The sequence below is a fragment of the Triturus cristatus genome, chromosome 6 (genome assembly GCF_964204655.1).
Source record: "Triturus cristatus chromosome 6, aTriCri1.1, whole genome shotgun sequence".
In the NCBI taxonomy this organism is placed as follows: Eukaryota; Metazoa; Chordata; class Amphibia; order Caudata; family Salamandridae; genus Triturus; species Triturus cristatus.
Window position 1 is genome coordinate 760,735,685 of NC_140589.1, and position 21,072 is coordinate 760,756,756.

Consider the following 21,072-nt stretch of genomic DNA (forward strand, 5'->3'; position numbering starts at 1 on the left):
ACCTAATCCTGAAATGCTAGAATGGTCACAGAACTCTGCCTTGAGCTCCAAAAGGATGCTAGAAATTCTGGTAAAGTATGCGTGGATAGACAGAGACAATATACTCAAACTAATACAAGAAATTAATGAGGATGTCAAAAAATCCACGGAAGCTGAAAAAGTGGAGGGAGCTATGAGCTCAATGAAAGAACGTCTCAAAAGATATGAGGAGGGGTGTTCGTGGCAGCACCCCTAAACATTAGCACCAACCTCCTCCAAATTTCAAGGAGAGGAACACCACGGGACTCCAGAGAAGCTGCTTAAAATCCATTTATTTCGGCATTAATGCATGATGCGTTTCATTTTATTAAAAAACTTTATCAAATCTTGCCGGGATTCAAACATCAATAGTTCTCCCGCCCTCCTTTTAAAGCCAGGTACCTTGCTACGATTGGGCAAGGCAACACCGGTGACTGAAGCACTGGGGAAGCGAAAAGCCAGGAGTGGATTCTCATATATACTCAAAAGATTTATCAAATAAATATGATCGTATAAATAAACAGGCATTGTTAAATCCATTTGGTTTAGCCATTGTGATTAATAATAACTTTGTTTTTCTAAGTTGTAGTTTGGTGAGCAGTTTTGCAATATAAGTTACAGAAACCCCGTAAAAGTATTCTGACTTGTTTACTGAGAAAGGCAATATATTGTAAATACTTCATAAAGCAAAATCCAGCTTACATACCATTTCAATTCCAGATATTGGAAGCCTAACAGAGTGGTGGCAAAGAAAAATGTAGCCTTGACTATAGAGAGAATTCAACTTGGTGCTTCATTAGGAGTGGCTCAGGATTCCCGGTGGGGCCGTAGCAGAGTTATCCCACTGGGAATTGCATAGTCTGTGCAAGCCTCACGAACATGTCCTGTTTCCCCCAGAGACTTTGAACTACTGAGAGAAACCGAAATATCCAAGGAACTCCATGAAGAACTTGAGGAATTACCTGAGGCATCCGAGCTTTATGATGTTAAACGGAAAGCAGCAGGTTGGAGTGCACACCGTAACTTTAAACAAGCATTGGCATAGCCAATATGTCTCACCTTTGAGACCTTATAAGTGTTTAGCTATGCAACAGTTGCATAACTAAATACTTATAAGGTCCCAAAAGCGAGACCTATTGGCTATGCAAAGCGGCCGTGCGGTCGTGAAAGTGATCGCGATCACGATCAAACATCAAAGCGGCCGTGAAAGTGAAAGTTATCGCGGTAAAGTGCGGTGCGCGCGTCCGCGCACATGCACTGTAGCTCTAGGCTGGCCTGGTAGCACTTTTTGGAGCCATCTCAATAAGTCTCGCCAGAGCAGCGCATGCGCTGGGCCGGGTGCGGACCGGGGAGTATAAATAAATTGTGATGTTGGTGCTCGTGGCTGATGCATGGACTTGAGCCAGTGTGGTTGTGTGTTGCTTCAGTGTGCCCAGCTTTAGGCCCCACTGCCATCAGTGTGCTCCCCCAAGCCCCTAGGCCATCCCTACGCCCTGACCATCACATTGGCAATGAGGCGGGTGTGTCCCGTGCATGCCATCGCAACGCAGATCAGCGTTGACGGCGCGTGCACGGGAAACGGCGGGCCCCGCGAACCGCGTGCTGTTGACCACGGCCCGCGCTAGTGCAGCGTGCGGCCCAGTGGGGAGCGGTATAGCAGGGCCGGAGTGGCATCTCCAGTAGACGGTGAGGTGCTGGCTGAGCGTGTGGGCTCAGTGTTGCGGTGTGAGCGCATTGTACGCACTGCAGGGTGTGGCCCAGACGTGCGCGAGGGTGCGGCCCTCAGGACAGGCGCGCGAAACACCAAGGGGCATTGCAGGCCGCGGAGGCCCACCACGTGTCCCTGTGGGGGGTTTGTACCGGTGCTGCAGTGGGGGAGTGCTCGTGTGGCCGGCTCTTTCAGCAAGGAAGCACAGGAGGGAGAGTGTGCAGGCAACACCTGGTGGCAGGCCAAGTAAGAGTGAGGCACGTGCAAGCAAGAGGAGCATCCTGTGCCCCTGGCCCCGCAGAGGAGTCAGCAGAGCGAGTGAAGGTGTGCAACATCACAGACCACGACAGGAGAGACGCCACAAAGAGGCACGAGGAGAGTAAAAGATCAGGAACACTGCAGAGCGACAAAAGTACAGGCAGGGGACAGGAGAAAGCCGGAAGATGTCGGTGCTGGCTGAAGGAACTTATCCAGGGCTGGGAGAGACTGGCGCGTGCATGTCCTTGAAGGCGCTACCACCTTTCAGCCAGTTAGCTGATCCAGCGACGGCTGCCCCACGATGGCGCAAGTGGATTGGACAGTTAGAGAACTACTTCATCGCCACGCGAGAGACAGACAGCGCAGTAAAGCGTTCCTCCATGTTGCACATTGGGAAAGAGGAACTGCATGAGTTATTCCAAGACCTGCCAGACACAGGGCATAAAAATGACTATGATAAGGCCGTCAGAGCGCTGGATCGGTACTTCGACCCTCAGATCAATCCTAATTTTGAGCATTTTAAACTGCGCCAGGCGAAGCAGAAGGAGGAGTCTGTTGACATGTTCTTTGCATGTCTGAGGAAGCTAGCAAGTTCCTGTGAGGGGATCGACCGTCAATTCAAGATTCGAGCACAGTTGATACTGGGATGTAAGTCATCAGAGCTACGCAAACTTATACTGCGTCAACCAGGAATATCCCTTGATGACATTCTGGTGCTCGGGAGGGCACACGAGTTGGCCGACGCGAGGGCTGGAGTGATGGAGTCTGCTTTGGCGAGACAGCCCGCCACATCGCAGCCGTTGTATTCCGTCCCTATCAAAGAAGAGCGGGGGATGCCATCCACGCGGGAAGAGGTCGAGGAAGAGGCGGCGCCAGTGACCGATCAGGAAGGAAAGGGTGCAGAAATTGTGGACTAGAGTAATCCACCAAGGGGGTGTCCGGCGCAAGGCAAACAGTGCTTGAGAGGCAGGAAGTTCGGACACTTAGCAAAAGTTTGCATGAGTACGGCTCGGTCATCGGCCGGAGCAAGTAGACAGAAGACTCAAGGGACGGGCAAGCACGTGGTGCACAAGGCGGAGGCGATGGACGAGGTGGAGAGCATGTGTAGGCAAATGTTGCCTCCTCAACTCCCTGGGCCGGCGCGGACCGGGGAGTATAAATAAAGGGTGACGTCAGCGCTCGTGGCTGACGCACGGACTTGAGCCAGTGTGGTCGTGTGTTGCTTCAGTGTGCCCAGCTTTCGGCTTCACCGCCATCAGTGTGCTCCTCCAAGCCCCTAGGCCATCCCTACGCCCCCGACCATCACAAATCCCGTGATGCCACCTCCGATCAGCCTGCGGATGCCTAGAATATGATAAACAAGCATTTGCAATGCAATAGGTCTCGCATTTATACGAGTTTGAGCTATTGGCATTGTAAATGACAATGCCTTTTATTTATGTTTTAAAAACCCACACATAAATAAAAGGCATTGCCATTTACAGTGCCAATAGCTCAAACTCTTAACAACTGCGAGACCTATTGCATTGCAAATGCTTGTTCATCATAGGATTCGCGAAATCTGTGCACGTGTGGCTATCCCCTGGCGGGAGCGAGCAAGGACACCATATGTTTGTAATTAACTTGCAAACATATGGTGCCCCTGCTCGTTCCCACAAGGGAAACATGCGCAGGCTTCATCCCGTTTAGGCAGCTGCTTCTGCGCCTCTAAGCGCTAAGGGTTACAATGCTAGAGAGGCACGTAGCAAGGGTCACATTGAAACATCAGAAACCCAAAACGTGGGATACTTAAAATTCGATATAAGATCATATGCAGACTTCAATTCCACAGAATACAGGCAGGTGATTCGTGTTGAGAGGGAAATGAAAAAAGATGCGCCCAGAAAATGAATGACTGCGGCCTGGCTCGTTACGGTCACATAACCATGGCCGGGCACCCAGTTCCGTGCGCTCGTCATGTATCCCCGTTGCACGAGAGTGCTTTCATACAGCACAAGAGCAAATCAAACAACAAAATCTGAAACACATAACAAAATACACGGCCCTGAAAGGGTACACTTCTTAAATTACAAAAACGTTGACACCTTTTATGTATGTTTTTTTGTGGGCTTGATGTAGAATAAACTGTAAGAGGGCGAGAAAATGAGGGGGGAATAGGGAATCCGTCAATTGTAAATGTTACTACCTACTTTAGAGGAGCAGTATCGTTACAGAAGTGGACGCACAACCCCCCCCCCCCCCCCCCAAATGCGCGAGGATTCAGCTACTCAAGGCTTCCAAGCACACCAACAGCCACTGTACGGAGCGCCCTTCCCAGGAACGCAGCAGAGCTCGGATGGACACAGAGCCAAGTGCAGGGATAGGAAGCGCACCGCGCAGCCAATTAAGAAAAGTCCCCGCTTTGCTGAATATGGCCACCACCCAACGACCTTAGTCAAGAAACTGAGCGTCCCCGTTTGTGTATTTTAGTGTGTCTTCAAGCTGCTGACAGTGAATATGTACGATTGGTTCAGGCACGCACTGAATATGGGTAAACTGATTGCGCTGCATCTCGCTGCTCGTGAACATGTAAATATAAAACTAAAATGTATTAATAAGGAAAAACCTACTTGGTCAAGCCGACGCTATACAAATACACACCAGTCAGGTGGGCAATGCAATGACATTCTATAGTCTAACTATAGTCATTCTATAGTGTGGTCTAACAAGCGCGCACTGAAGCTGACGGAGTGGGAGGGGGAGTGGGGGCGGGCACGCAGGCTGCCAAATGGTGCGATGAATAGTGAAAGCGAAGCTGACGGAGTGGGAGGGGGAGTGGGGGCGGGCACGCAGGCTGCCAAATGGTGCGATGAATAGTGAAAGCAAACAAGTGGTTGCAGGACTCCAAATGGTGCGCGCGCCCGGACGGGTCACATGCACTGTAGTTGGAGGCCTGCAAAGCCACTGTTTGCACTTCCAAAACGCGCTTACTATAAGTCTCGCCAGAGCCAGCGCTAAAGCGCTGGTCAGGCGAGACCTAAAAAAGGGCAGAATGTTGCACCCTGGAAAAAGAAACCGTCCCTGAAGAGCATGGGACTGCATGCGTTGCAGCAATATCTGGTGTACAATCAACTTAAGAGAAAAGACAGCAGTCGGAAAGGTGTCTGCTGACAAAGAGGGGGAAGGAAGAGTGCTTTGGAAGAGGAGCCAAAAGGCCTGGCACAGATCGGTAAAAGTAAACTCAGGGCTAAGAAAGAGAAAGTAAACATAGGGTAATACAGTGATGTATTTTAAGAGCATGCTGAATCTGCCTCAAGTGGTGAGCATGTCAGTATTGGTCACAGGGAAGCTTTTTCAGCAGTCAGGTTCATCTTGGCTTCCACAAGAGTACATATTATATTATACAGGTGTAGGAAGATATCACCAAAGCTGCAGGATCAGAGAGGGCGTGCCTTACTTCATACCAACTTGTTTTGAAAAAAATTATGCCAATAACGAAATATACAACTAGGTCGTGAAATGCTTCCTGCTGAATTTTAATCTGCATGTTTGTTGTATTCTTGCTGCGCAAGATTATTTTGTGAGGTCTCAGAAGCGACGTAAAAAAGAAGCAGCTGGGAGTGCACAACGTAACTTAAAAAAAAAAAGTAGGAGCAATCGGAGGAGGGTGTGGCAGAACGGTCAGAGCTGCTGACTTGGAAACTGGGGAACCAGATTTGAGTCTCATCGTCTGCTAAACATCCTGTGATTCTGGGTAAATCACTTAATCTCCCCGTGCCTAACAAAAATGAATATGTCCTTGTTTTTATTAAAGTGAGGTGCAGGCGAACCTAAACATAACATTGTACCATTTTGTTTAATTGATATAAGGACCTGTGAAGTATCCTTTTAATTGTTAATACTACACTTTTAAGTTGCTTAATTAGTTTGCAATCTTCAAGTGAGATGCGTACATTGCGTGTATAATGGACTTGCCCTAAACTGAATTAATTCTGGGAATGTCTCAAAGGACTTTTATCAGCCACATCGCTCCACTGACTTTGGCTAGGTTTACTCTAAAGAGAGTCCACTTACATACATACACATTCAATGGAGGGACTCTGGAGCCTAAACTCTCAGGGAAGAATTAAACCGGACCACAAGGCCTTGGTACCATCCTAGCTCGACCACCAGCCCCGGCCAGTCAACACTACACATTAGAAGAGCTATCCAGAATAATAAAACTGGGACTCAACGATGGGGCTCCTGGCCGAAATGGCATCCCAATGGCCATCTTTAGGAGTGATCCAGATTATTGGGCAATACCGTTGGCAGGCCTTTATAATGAGATCGGTATAACAAATACCCTTCCCCCGAGCTGGAAAGAGTCACTCATCAACCCGATCTTCAAGGGAGTTGACCGGTCGGATCCGGCAAACTACAGGCTAATTGCACTAATAGATGTTGAAGCAAAATACTATGCATCATTAATCCTGGAGGACTTGGTAGAATGGTCCAACATAAAAGGGCTGATTCCTTTCAACCAAACAGGGTTTCGCAAAGGATGTGGCACAACAACCAATATCTCAGCCTTTGCCACAATAGCGGACAAGTGCAAACGCCTGCAAAGAAAACTACAACTATGTTTCATAGACTTTAAAGCTGCGTTCAATTCGTGTGAATCGTGGTCTGTTATGGAGTAAATTACAGAAATTGGGTCTCCCGGAAACAGTATTACGACCCATAATAAAATTGTACACATGCACGTGGGTCCATGTGAAAATAGCAAATGGCACAAAATTGTCCAGGAAGATACAAACAGAGATTGGATTTGAACAAGGCTGTGTATTAGCCCCCCATTTATTCAATCTATTTATGGCAGATCTCTCATCCCAATTGGACCAGGCAAATACACATCCTCCGCGCCTGGCTACACTGCCCATAATGCATCTTTCGTATGCAGATGACATAGTCCTGCTTAGCCTAACCAGAATAGGCCTACAGAGAGCACTTAATGAGTTACTAACGTTTGCCAAGACTAATGCCCTGGAAATTAACAACACAAAAACTATGTAAATCGCGAATTGTCCGCAACTTCAATATCAATTCAAGCTGGGAGAAACGAGCCTTGGAATAGTTAGTACATATAAATACCTGGGGGCATATATAGACAATCGATTACATTTCCATTTTCAGAAACAATAACTGGAAAAAAAAGGAAATGGCCTTATTTATGCATTCTGTGCCCTTGCAATAAAAACTACAGGGTCCCTCCTTTAAGCCGCTAACAGCAGTGATGGCTGCAAAACTACTACCTACAGGAACTTATGCAAGCATAGCGTTAAATGGCAGCACAAAACTCCTAGACTCGCTGCAAACAAAGACTTATAAAAAAAAATTTTAGTCTACCTCAGAACGCCTCCCCCGCTCAGGTCCAACTGGAATTCGGCCTTATCCAACAGGAGATAGGGAGAAAATTTGCCGCTATCAAAACTTGGTACAAACGTTGGCAGAAACGATCCAATACCTTAAAGCAGGGGTACTCATAGTACGGCCCGCGGGCTGCCAGCGGCCTGGCAAGCCTTCCTTGGCGGCCCGCGGACCTTGCCGACTTCATATGCCTTTGTGTTTTTTATATCGCCGGTTGCGAGCTATGGGGGCCGGGCGATTCTTTTAAATAACATTCACTTGTTAATGAGGCTTTGTTGTACTTCACCTCTTCTTAGCGCCCATGCATCTCCACTCTGATTGAGTGGAGATGCAGGGGCACTAAGAAGAGGCGAAATACAACAAAGCCTCATTAACAAGTGAATGGTCTTTAAAAGACCCGTGCAGTACTTGGGTGCGCCGGCTGTGTGCGCTCAAGCCACTCTGTGCCCCGCCCCGCCTCCCCTCTCATCGTGTGCAGTTCAGGAGAGAAATTGTTTGTAGAGAGGCAGATGTAACACCAATGTATCGCTACTCCACGACACTGCTAAGAGAAGTATACACACGAAGACAATGTATACACACCAAGACAACGAAACAGCCCCACAGCTGCTGTCCACCCATTTAAGTCTCAGAGCCTCCACTTGGAGTTAAACAACATTTTGTGGACATGTGACTTCGTTATTCCTCCATACCTAGGACGGAAAATACAGATTGCAACTCCCACTCTGTTTTCTTTCTGTAGTATTTTTCTCCAAACTGTAGCACTGTGTGGACCATAGTGTAACCCACCCCCGCATTATTGTGACAGGAGGTTTAGATTTCACAGAGACAAAGATTATGGCGAACCTTCTTTACCGTAAACTCTAGCAGCAAAAGCTAATTAAAAAAATCCTTAAAAACAAAGCACAATGGCAGCGTGCAAAACCCATACATTGAATCTCTTTTCCACGCACTGGCATCGGGTCACGGTGTAGTTTCTACAGGACTTTGATGCTCCCCGCTGGGCCCGTCTCACTTAATAAGCAAAGCAAAACCAAAGTGAATGGTCTTTAAAAGACCCGTGAAGTACTTGGGTGCGGTGGCTGTGTGCGTTCCCGGGAAGCTGTCTCAGCGTGGGGTGAGGTGACTGAGGGTGACAAGGACAGCAGGGTGAGGTGATGGAGGGCAGCAGGGAGTGAGAGCAGGGGGTGAGGTGACAGTGGGAGGAAGACCGAGTGCGACAGAGGGAGGAAGAGGGAGGGAGAGAGAGAGGGAGAGAGGGAAGAGCTACCCCTGCCATCAGCCTCAAAAACTTGGAGAAAAACAGGGCTGCCCATCACCTTCGGTTCAGGGGGGACGGAGGCTTCCCTTCACCGTACCCTGCGCCCCGCTACAGTGAGGACCCTGAATCAGTGGGGCGTATTGAGGAGGAAGACACCGAAGACGAGAAAGAAAGTGAAGTCGGGGAGCAGGGTTCGCCCCACGTACATCTAAACATACCTAGACGACTCGAGGCTTCCGAGCAGCAGAAAAAGAGGGAGAGCGCCAAGACATCGCCATTGGTGATTTCAGTGAAGAGGCCATCCAACGAAAGCCTGAACAATGACCCAGCAGCCGATAACTGTGCTCACAACCTTTGATCCAAACCTTTTGTATTTACCCTTTGTCTTTACCTACATGTGCCACAACAAAGTGATTTTCAACCCTTTTAGTCCATGCCCGGAAACACATCGCAACATTTCAACACAACTTATTTCTGTTCAGATGTACAAATATTTCTTTCCATAGCAATCAGTTCTGTAAGTTTTGAGACATTATGTTTCTTATTATTGTGTTTTTCGGAGGTTCTGTTTTACGTCATCTTTTGCTGCATTACAAAAGTCTAAAAACGTTACACTAAAAATATAATTTCTTTCCAATACGTCTTTCTTGAAACTTTATTACATTCAACTGCAAATCACTAAAAAAACAGAGGGGGAAGACAGAAAGAGGGAGAGACAGAGAGAGAGGGAGGGAGACAGAGTGAGAGGGAGGGAGGGAGGGAGACAGAGGGAGAACAGAGGAGGAGGGAGGGAGACAGAGAGAAGGAGACAAACAGAGTGAGTGAGACAGGGAGAGAGTGAGGGAGACCGAGAGGGAGAGGGAGGGAGACAGAGAGATGGAGAGAAAGGGAGACAAACAGTGATTGAGAGAGAGAGATAGAGGGACGGAGACGGAGAGAGAGGGAGGGAGAGAGAGAGAGGGAGGGAGGGAGGGGGAGAGAGAGAGGGAGACAGAGGGAGGGAGACAGACCGAGACAGGCAGAGGGAGGGAGACGGAGTGAGAGGTAGACAGAGAGGGAGAGGGAGGGTGAGGGAAGTAGGGAGACAGAGAGAGAGGGAGACACAGTGAGTGAGACAGAGTGAGTGAGAAGAAGAGGGAGGGAAACAGAGAGAAAGGGAGACAAACAGAGTGATGGAGACAGAGGGAGAGAGAGAGATAGAGAGAGGGAGGGAGATGGAGAGAGAGAGAGGGAGAGTGATGGAGAGAAGGAGAGAGAGAGAGAGAAAGAGGGAGGGAGACAGAGAGAGGGAGGGAGACAGATAGATAGATAGATAGATAGATAGATAGATAGATAGATTTTTGGTCTAGCCTCCCCCCCTCCCCCACTGGCCCGCCCCCACCGGTGCGGCCCTCAGCCAGAAACCACACTGTAAATTTGGCCCCCGAGAGAAAGTTTGTGAGTACCCCTGCCTTAAATGATGCCCTGTGGCGTGCCCAGGAAGATGATCCAAGCTAAAGTTATGGCAAATTCCTGAAAATGGCACTGAAGGAAACCAATACAACTGAACTTTGGGCGCAGAACCCCTCCTTCCAAGCCTTCCGCAGAATGACAAATAAAGCGGCCAAGCTACAATCATCATCATTAGAAGATAAACGCACTTTAGCCAAAAGATCTCATGCTTGGATGGTTCTCCAATCCTACACATCACTACGACCTGCGGAATACCTCAGTACAACATATTCGCCTCACTTGAAACTAAAGTTAATGCCAATTAAATTTGGGGTATTACCAAGTTTGACCGATCAACCTGCATGGAAGTATAAAGTCATCAAAACATGTAGCTTATGTGGTGCAGCACAGCAAGATTTCATCCATCTCAATTGTCTCTGCCCCATCTTAAAATCGAACCAAGTATTGTTTGTAAAAAAGTCTTTTAATGACAGGGGCATTTAAACTTGCAGATCGGCCATCATCAAAGGACTTGGAACAACAGACCCTCGGTTGACCTGTAAGATGATGACATTTTTATTAAAACCAAATGGCCGAAGGAATCAGACACTTCCAATCCAGTAATGTCTAGCAACCCTATTGAAATTTTAAAATGCTAAATGTTTTTAATGTCAATATCTGATGAAACACTAATTCCGTCAACAATTCTATGATACAGAATCATGCTTTGTCCTAAATTGTTAACATGATAAGGATACTGTCTCTAGCTTTTAGAATAAAATAAGTAATATGCTCTTTTTTAAAATTTTAAATCATTTTTACGATTGTAAATTGTTGAACCCTCACTTCTATCATGACATTGTTATGGTTTTTACAAACTTAAACAATAAAGTGTTGATACAAATCAGTGGAGGGACTGGGCTCAAATTATTAATAAGTACCCTACTATTTGCAATCAGGAAGCCCAGACGGACCCACATTTCAAGTCAAGTCAACTTTCTGCATAAACAGCACCTTTTTTGATTTCAGAAACTTTAAAACTATTTTTATAAATGAAAAACAAGTACATTAAAGCGCTTTATAGAGAATTTAAATTATTCAAAGCAGATTGTGTGATTCTAACATTTGCACAGAATGCTTAAGAATGTTTAGCGTGAGCTGGTCTTCATACCTTTCAATCATTTTTCAATTTCACAATGTTATCCGTTGTAAAGGTATTCTAAACCACTTAAAAATAGTCCGCATTTTCCACCGGCATTTGCAAGTAATTTGTGACTTTGAGATGATGTTAATGGAGTACGTTGTCCGACAAAGAGTCACTCCTTAGTTAGTAGGTAATGTAGTAGTAGTAAACGTATTATTCGGTTAAATAAGTAACCATTAAAAATATAAAACGGGATAAAGACTGAATAAAAAGGGCAAACACACGTATAATATAAAACACAAGGTACACAGTCCTTGAGATTCAAATGACAAATCAAGCACAATAAACAACGATAATTGTAAGAGGGACGGGTCCAGATTATACAGACATTATAAAAGCAAGCTGGTTAAGGCCAGGCCCCTCGGATCTTGACCACATTACTTAAAAAATATTCATGTTTACACAAATACAAATATCACCCAACATGGCAAGAAAGAGCATGGCTGGCCTTATTTGAACAAACTGAGCCTTTCTCAAAATAGGAACCCAAAACTTTTTCTTTGGAAGCTTGTTTTAGCTACAGAACATGACAACATGGAAGGTGGACTCCGATGAGGTTTTGTCACACTCACAAGGACCTAAAAGGCCATCTGCAGCCCAACCTTTAGGAAAGCTTACCAGTGGGACAAAGGAGTTCAGCCTGAACCTAAATAAAATCTGCCGGTGGTGAGTATTCTTCACCCAGGTCAGGTATGGTTCTATAGGGCTAAATGTTTTAATCAGACAGCTCGAAAGATGGTTTGCAGAGCTCCGTGTCCTCTAGGGGCCTGAAAGACCCAGCCGAAAGTTATGTTTGACCCACCAATAATCGTCATTAACGGTGCCAGTGGGCTGTTTGAAAAGACTGGGGTGGCCAAAGGCTGTGAATGCAGACTTAATATAGCTCAGCAAGGAGACAACGTCATGCTTGTTCAGGGAAAGTCAGTCTTTAATTATCAATCTGTTAAGTATTGGCTCTCTCTTAAGCAAAAATGAGATCCAGCAACATAAAGGCTTAAGTTTAAGTCATGGGATATAACTAATTCCAAGATCCTCATGCATGGCAAGTGTAGATGAGCTCTGGGGAACACCCAGGAGCTGCCAAATAAACTTGGTTTTCCTCCAGCTGTATTAAGCCACCCTCCCAATACCCCCAAAGATTGCAGCGACACATGCAGCTTCATAAACATAGGTCAGCACATTGACAGGTTTCCTACCTACCCTTGAACTAAGGTCCAAAACCACTCAACACAGTCTGGCTAGTGCAAGCTTCTTTTATTGAAAGTAGTTAATAGAGAAATAGAAGGGTAGAAGATCCGCTATAGAACTAGGGCATCAGGAAGTAAGTGAAATCAAGTGTCCCATAAGTTTAGAGAGAAGAATTTTGGAATCACTTGACATGGGCCAATCCATTTTATGTAAATGTGCTTGTATTTTTACAAGTTCTGGTTCTTGGGTGGATAATTGAGTTGTAACAATACATCATGTTAACACCTACCAATGAAATTAGTTTAGTTGCAATTAAAATTTCCTAACAGGCCAAACCCTGTAGGGTTTGGATTCTTATACAGTGGATCAAATGATATCCTCAGTGGCATCCTCATGGTGTTTGTGGGGATTGGGTCTCCTCTTAATAACTGTATCTACCTTTGGTCCACGTGTTCCAGACCTTTCTGTGTTAGGTGGTAATTGTCATTAACAGTATCCTGCTTCTTACTGGAAAGTTAGTAATCTATCAGAGAAAAGGGTCGAGATTAAGTCAATGAGTAGCCAAAGGGCTTAGTCCAGGAGTGTCGTGGGCGGTCAGTGAACAGAAAGGATTAGTGGAAGGTTTTTAAAGGTGAAATAACAAATTGAGTGAACAATTTTGAAGTACAGTTGTTTAAGAGTAGAATTGTGAATACATTACTTGAGCCTTTGTTTAACCATTAGGGGTCTCGGTTCCAGAAAAGGACATGCCAGATGAATTATACCAAAAGTAAGGGGAATAAACAAATCTGGATTGCCTTATGCTTAATATAATCCTATGTGATGCATAATAAATGGCAAATTTCCTCAACCTACTGGAACATTTCTGTACAAATTTCTGAACTTTATTTGCCTCTTCTGATGAAAACTAATTATATAAAGAATTTAAAATGAGTCCAATGAATTCTATTTAGAAGGTAATACAATTGACAAGCTCCCAATGTGTGTGTGTGTGTGTGTGTGTGTTAGTATGTTCCTTTCTATTTTTAGAAATTGTCACCCACACAGGGAAGCAACAGTGCCAGCTATAAAATCAAGAAAGCTTACTAAAGATGTAGAATGCTCCCCGTACGTGATACTCCCTGGACAGGCTAGGAAAATACTGAATCACTTCATGTCATAAAAAGGGATGTGTCCAGGTGTACTAGGTGAGACTGGTTTTTACACCCACAGGAGGATTAGTGAGTATAGTGAATACTGAATGTCTACTAACAGCATAGTTCCTGCTAGGATTAGGGCACCTCTTGTACAACTGTCCTCTAATATTCTAGTTTACTGCTAGGGTTACTGCATTTAGACTGTCCCCTTGCTTCCTAGTTCATGTCATGGTTTTAGAACTTGGATCCTGACTATTCCCCTCATCCTGGCGTTGATACTAATTTTGAATTTGAACTACAGATCAACGTTATGTATGATTAAGATCTCCGCATGAGATTTTACTTGCATTTGCTGCTTTCTAACATTTCATATACCTCTACAGTTTCATTATACCCTTGAAATTATGCAATAATTAAACTAATTTAATTGTGTATGAATATTATGAGAAACTTAGTTTGCAAGGGTGTTTTTACACAGCAGACAAGAGCTAATGAATTTCAATACCTAAGGGTGGTGGGCATGTGTTCTGAAACGTTTGCCAGTTAGTCCCTTAAAAAGATATACAATAGCAGGTCTGCCAGGTTTCTGTGAAACCCCAAGCATTCCCAGCATGGCATGCACACCCATTCATACATGAGCTATTAAGGTTCAAGGCGTATAGCCATTGTGTTTCAACAGAAGCTCTGTTAATGCATCTGATCCCATATTGTAAATTTAATGGACCCTGTGGATAACTGCCTACGGTCATGTACGTAAAAATCATTTTGCCATTCAAGTATTTTGTCTCCCGTAGTTACTTTTTCAGGTTCTACAAAAGAAGAAATTGATTCGACTATTGACAAACTTCAGAAAATGTCAGATGAGGATACATCTTTTATGGCTCTAAAAGAATGCATGGGGATTGGATCTTGAGGAGCACAAAATAGATGTCTTTTGGTCAAATATGCTGAATACCAGTTTTAACACCTGTGTGATTTAGGGGGAATATTTGTAAATAACAGATATTTTCAGAAAATATCAGATGCTGCTGGAACTTTATAGTTTGGGGCCAAACAATAATGACAGATGTTGGACTTTTAATTACCTTTGTGGTGGTCGAGAGCGGTTTTCAAGAGGATCTCTTTAGTAGGGAGCCCAACTAGCAGTCTGTAAAACTTTGATTGCCATGGTTTATGTTGTTCAAATTGAATTCACTCAAGAGCCTTCAGAAACAATTCCTAAGGAAAGCATTCATGATTGCGGAAAGGGGCACATTAAGAATATGGAAGAGCAGCAAGTTTCCTAACATGGATGAATGGGTTATTGATATGTTTCCATACATTACTTGATGATCCTTTTCACAAAAGGGGAAAGGCAGGGTATATATTTGAGGACATGTTCAAAACGTTTCTTGAACAATATATGGTGAACAACACTTTACATAGTAATTGCTGTGGTTATCTGTTGTCTAGACATTGCCCGCCCTTTTCCCATCTCTTTTCCTTTATGTGCTCACCTGCAATAATCGAGTTCCCCTTTTCTTGAATATCAAATGATAGGAGTGTTCCAAGTAAGTAAGTTAGGAAGGATTGGATTGGATTGGGTCTGCCCTATGACCTATAGAACAGGTTATCATTGTTGCATACATTAGAACAGCCTTTTGATGTGAAGCTATGATTTACATACCTTTTATAATTTTGCCTTATATTTGATGTTTATTACTTGTATATTATTGTGAAATGAGGGCTTACTGTTTCTGAAAATATAAACAAAAATAAAAACAACTGATGTCCTTGAGGATTGTATTGAACATGAATTCTGGTTGGGCAACATCATCTGAAATTTTAGGCCACATCATCTTCATATTCACGTAGACATGGAGAACTTAATAAGGACAGATCTGAATCACGGTCCTCATTTTTTGCCCTTATTGCTGCCAAATATAAATTTTTTAGAAGAAACTCACAAATCGCTAGCTTTTTGGCCAGAGATTTTGGCTCTTTCTCTGTCAAGACTTTTGCTTCATAGCTGTTAACATCTCTTCTTAAAAGATGCAATCCAAAGTGCAGGATTGATTTAGTAGTAGGTTTATTAAGCAACTCCCCAATGCTGCCGTCAGTCAGTAGCCTCTGGCGTGACTGCCCATATCATGTCATAGACCATAAACCATAGAATCAGTTCTTAAAGAGACAGCTCATGTGAGTTCTACAATACATGTTCAACATTAAATGAAATATATCCTCTAGCCTTAACATGTATAAATCTAATCTTTTTTTCTACATTTCCTGCTTACAAGTACCTCATATATTCTTTATACCCTCCTACTTACATGTAACCTATTTACATCTATATACATCATGAATTGCAATGGTTGTATAATATTGAATGTAACATACATGCTAATTTGGACATGTTTGAATTTTTCTTACTTTATCATTATTCTGCCGGAGCAGGGATCATTTCCCCATCACAATCTTTGAACTTCACAAGTAAAGAACGAGTACTTTCCATTCTACATTCATTTCTTGCTGTAGTCCTGTGATCCATTTCTGTTCCAAAATTTGATTTGTATCATTCTTCTTCTTTCCACACACCAGAATTCCAATTTTGGTTCCATCCTTGTTCTTAACATAGTTTTTACCCACTTTAAGCACCTCCATAAGTTCTGAAAACTTAGTATCCTCTTCCTGCACCATCCATGGATACCTCACTCTCACCATTTGACCAATGCCACTCCATTATTCTTGACATTTTTTTTACAAACCATAAATTATACATGTCTCTCCTTAACCTTCAATTCGATTTTGTCTGTATCATTCTTGCTACTCATATCTACACCACCCATAACAAGCATTGTTTTGGGTTTCCTGCCTCTCAAAAATTCAGAAGGCGAATGTCCTGTAACATCATCTGATTGATATGCTCAAATGGTTTGCTATTAGCTATCGCCAACTGAATACTTTCCTTGACAACTCTGTTTACCCTTTCTACTAAACCATTAGCTTTAGGGTTGTACACAGCCATCTTCGTGTGCACAGTATTGCGGTCCACCACATATTTTTCCATTTCACTTGAGCACAATTGCGCAGCATTGTCCGAAACAAACTATTCAAGATTACTTTCACTTAGGATTTTTTTCTCTATAAATCTTATTACCCTTCTAGACAAAATCTCACCCATGAACTCAATCTCAAATCACTTTGAAAAATAATCTACCATTACCACTGCATATCTATGCTGCATTCCAAGTTTCTCCATAGAACCTTTTATGTTTACTGCAACTTTTGCCCAGGGCCTCATGGGAAACCCACCTATTGCATAGGTTGTATATGTATTTTGTGTATTTTATCACTGTTTGCGCATAAGAAACACTCTTTAACTTCCCTCTCAATCTCTCTGTGCATACCCGGCCACCAAAATATCCCCTTTAATCTGCTTTTGGTTCTGTTGTGTCCCAAGTGGCCATGATGTGCCAGTCCAGTCAATTTGTTCCTTAGCATTTTGGGAGGAATCAACTTGCTGCCCCTTCTTAGACCCCACATATCGTTACTTTCTTCATCTTTTATACAATGAAACATCTCAAAACCTTCATAACGTCTGGGCCAAGCCCTCTAAACCCAGTTTGCCAGTGTGATGAGTTCTTCATCCTTGTCATATATGCCTGTCTCCATTCTTCCTCCGTCACTGTGCTCAAATCAGTGGTCATATTTGCCACCCACTCTTGCTCCATCTTGCTTTTTATACCAGTGCCCCAATTGTGTGCATTCACCAATTTACTGCAAGGGTTTCTCTTTCTATTACTGAGTACCGTTTTTCTGTCCCATTCAGTGTACACGATGCATAGGCAACGATGACTTTGTCATTATTTTGAACCCGGCTGAGCACTGCTGCTAGCCGATGAGCACTTGCATCTGGCGTGAATATCATCTTGTTCTTAATGTCAAACATTCCTACAGGTGGCGCCCCTATAATCTCAGATTTAATGTTATCGAATTCACCTTGACACTCACGGCTCGAAATAAACCTGCACTCTTCTTTAATAAATCGGGCATTTACTTGGTCTTGTCAGCAAACATTCTCACAAATTTTCAATATAACTCAGCTACCCCCAAAAAGGACCTTAGATTCTCTCTGCTACTTTGGACAGCAGCATTTTGGATATCATCAACTAATTTATCTTGTGGACCATTCCCTCTTGCGTTGATAATATGTTCTAAATAAGTAACACTCTGTAACACTCTGTACCTTAAATCTGCGTTTCTCAGCCTCACCAGTTAAACAATTTTGTTGACGAATGTCCAACCCTTTTTCCAGACGCTCACCAAGTTTAACCTCTGATTTAGCATACACCAATATCTCATTTTGGAAAAAACACACCCCAGGTTGGGTATTTCTTTTTAACACAATCTTATGCTTAAAACCCAACAAGTTATCACAATTCTCATTAAACAACTTAGGATAGTTCTTGACCCAGCATTCAGCCTCACTAAAACTTTCTACTAACATAGAGGTCCATTAGGATGGCGGGCGGATCGCCACCGCTGGTCCAGCGGTGGTCACCACCAGCCCGGCGGTGACGATCCGCCTGCCAAATGTCCGCGGTTCACCCCCGCCATATTAGTATGGCAGGGGGCATCGCGGCGGACGGAAAGGCCGTCCGCCGCTTTTCCGCCGGTCGGATCGCCGGTTGGGCAGAAAAGGGACACAATATGGTGGCGGTGCCTTGCAGAAACCGCCATCCATATTGGGATGCATGCCTTTCTATGGTGGAGACTCCGCCATGGAAAGGCATGCAGCAAATCTCCGCAGTGGCCCATTGTGGGCCCCCAGGGGAGGAGGGGTGGGGGGTGTGGCTGGCTGCACTGGGGGTACCCATGGTACCCCCCTTCATTGGCATGCAAAAGGTGGCAGGCACCACGCGGTGCCTGTCATGTTGTGCATGGCAATGCACAACATGGGCATTAACATTGCAGCGGGTGCTGCTTACAGCACCGCCCGCCGCAATGTTAATGTTGAGGATGCGCCAGCCAGTGTGGCGGGCGCATTCTAATTTGCCTGGCGGGACCGCCGCAATTTCGGCGGTCGGTCCCGTGCTCCGTTGCGGTGTCCGCCCGCCTTCGTAATACGCCCCTTAATTTTTTTCTCTTGCTCCTGGTCGCAACTGCATTCCTAGGGCAGCTTGATGTATCCAACACAGCATCAGTTACAAGTGAAACTTGCCAAAAGTACCTTTTTAATTAATGTGGAATATCTTAGCTCCTTATCTGTATGTCACATCTAGCTGCACAATGAACACCTTGATTTTGTGATTGGTGTATGGTAAAGTCAGTTCTTAAAGAGCCAGCACATGGGAGTTCTGCAATACATGTTAAAAATTAAATGTAACAGTTGCTTCCTCTGTGGAACAGGCAGTCTCTCATCCTGAAGTACCATTATTCTGGTGGTCAAAGTGCTAGACGGGGTGATGATAGAGCGCTCGGCTGTCAATCGCCTGCTAATACATACAGTGATTGATTAAATGGTTATGCTGGTAGATGGCAGAGCTCTCTGCTGAAGCTCACCGTCATTCCCCAAAATTGTATGACTGTATTCTAGTTTGTGGGGGAGGATTGAGTGACTTGTGTGTGCTCACTACCATACTCATTTGTTGGCCAATTTCTGGCTTGTGAAAGCGGACTGATCATCATGTGGGCAAATTTCCCCGAACTCCTTCCAGCTCTTTGACTGGACTTGAGCAAAATTTGAAGTCCCAATTACGTTTCTTCAACAATCCAATCTTATAGATTGCAAATTATCCTTCGGAGGCACATTAGTTGCCCAGGGCTTGGACTTTCATAAACACGCAAATTTGCAGTGGATGCCAATCTAGGTAGGGAAGATGATTTATTGTAACATTTGAGACTTGAGGAGGGGAACAGACTTGTTGCAGTATGGCAGATTTGATAGGAGCTCAAAAACACTTCAACATGATAGAGTAGTGTTTACCTTCTGGTTCGGACTTCCACTGGAAGGGGCCATGGGGAATCTGTGCAGGATTGATTGGGACATCTGCCATAAAGGGCAAGTCCACCTGCCAAAATGTCAGTAGCATAATTTGATGAATATCTAGGCAGTCCTCATTAATAGTCTTACTGATTCACTATAATCCTCTTAAGGCCCCATGTGATCACAGGTAGGGAGAGGGTGCGGGGAGGGTTGAGGACGTAAGACAGCCATGTCTTAGACAAATTCTGTCATGAGATCTGGTATGTCTGAATTCACACAAGCACTGAAGGACCCGTGCCAAGTTATTGCTGATGACTCAGAAGCAAACACACATAAACAAAGGCACACAGAAAACTGTATTTAGGCTATCGGCTGGTCTGTTGAAAGGCTAATGCACAGCAAAGTTGAAATGTTTTACCATAGTGGCAATTTGGCCAGAAGCCTTGCAAAAAAGACAAACCTGCTTGAGTAAATACAGACCACTAATGCAGCCAGAAGATATGACACAATACCAGTAGCAAATGTAGAGGCTTAATGGCGTTGTTAATGTTTCTGTGACACTTGAGCCATGCATTACAAGCTGCAGAAGAAGCCACAGTGGTGAGAGAGAGTGCAGTGGGACTGTGTGCCCCCTCAGATAGAAGTATTAGTAGGCCAAGACGTGCATAAAATCTTACATGTATGTGAACACGTTTATGAAAAGGATTTGTTGACCATGAATATTGTTCTCTAAAAATGTAAAAAGATTGATGGTTGTAAAAATATGGCACACATTTGTTTTCCTTCTCTGCTGTGCTATTATGATATGCATCCTCCTCACCATAGCATAGAGAAAGGACTTTGTGAAAGTTTGCCTAGCATTTTGGTTGAGCTTTTATAATTTGCATCTGGTTACTAACTGCTTCTGTTTATCAAGCATTTCCTCTTGGTTTATGTTGATGTATTCCTTTGAGAAACGACCTTCATGAGGATGTACCGTGAATATGGCAATATCTGTTGTTATTCTTGCATGTGTTTTATTAATCTCTGTGTGACATTTGTCAGCCTCCACAACTTGTAGCTTCTCTCTCTTAGCCCGTTGCTATTGTTAAGCTGTATAATAATATTTTGTTTCTAGGCTGGTTTGTAAGCTGAATACAAGAACTACTATTTTAGCGGCCACAAACCCAAAGGGCCAGTATGACCCGACAGAATCCATCTCTGTGAACATAGCGCTAGCAAGTCCTCTTCTGAGCCGATTTGACCTGGTGTTAGTCCTGCTGGACACAAGAAACGAGGATTGGGACCAAATCATTTCCAGCTTCATTCTGGAAGAGAAAGGTAAAAAAAACGAATCATTGTTTTAAAGATTCTCAACATTTCAGGGCAGAGCATCACATTAACTGTATAGTTGGCAGCCTTCAGATCCACAAATATATTTTCTCATTTTCTTGTTAAAAATGAAAGAAAATACCTTAAAGGGCTGAACAAAAATGGTATAAGACATCTAAAAATGGGCTTATGGGGGGAGGAGCC

General features: G+C 44.1%; 1 protein-coding gene across 2 annotated transcripts in view; it reads left to right on the top strand.

Moving 5' to 3' along the window:
• The window catches only part of MCM9 (minichromosome maintenance 9 homologous recombination repair factor), a 325,876-nt gene that overhangs the window by 235,806 nt on the left and 68,998 nt on the right, over positions 1-21,072 (top strand). For both annotated transcript variants that reach the window (XM_085611281.1, XM_085611283.1), the window contains one exon: positions 20,675-20,877. In XM_085611281.1, coding sequence (XP_085467407.1) covers positions 20,675-20,877 — 203 coding nt within the window. The remainder of the gene's footprint in view (positions 1-20,674; positions 20,878-21,072) is intronic.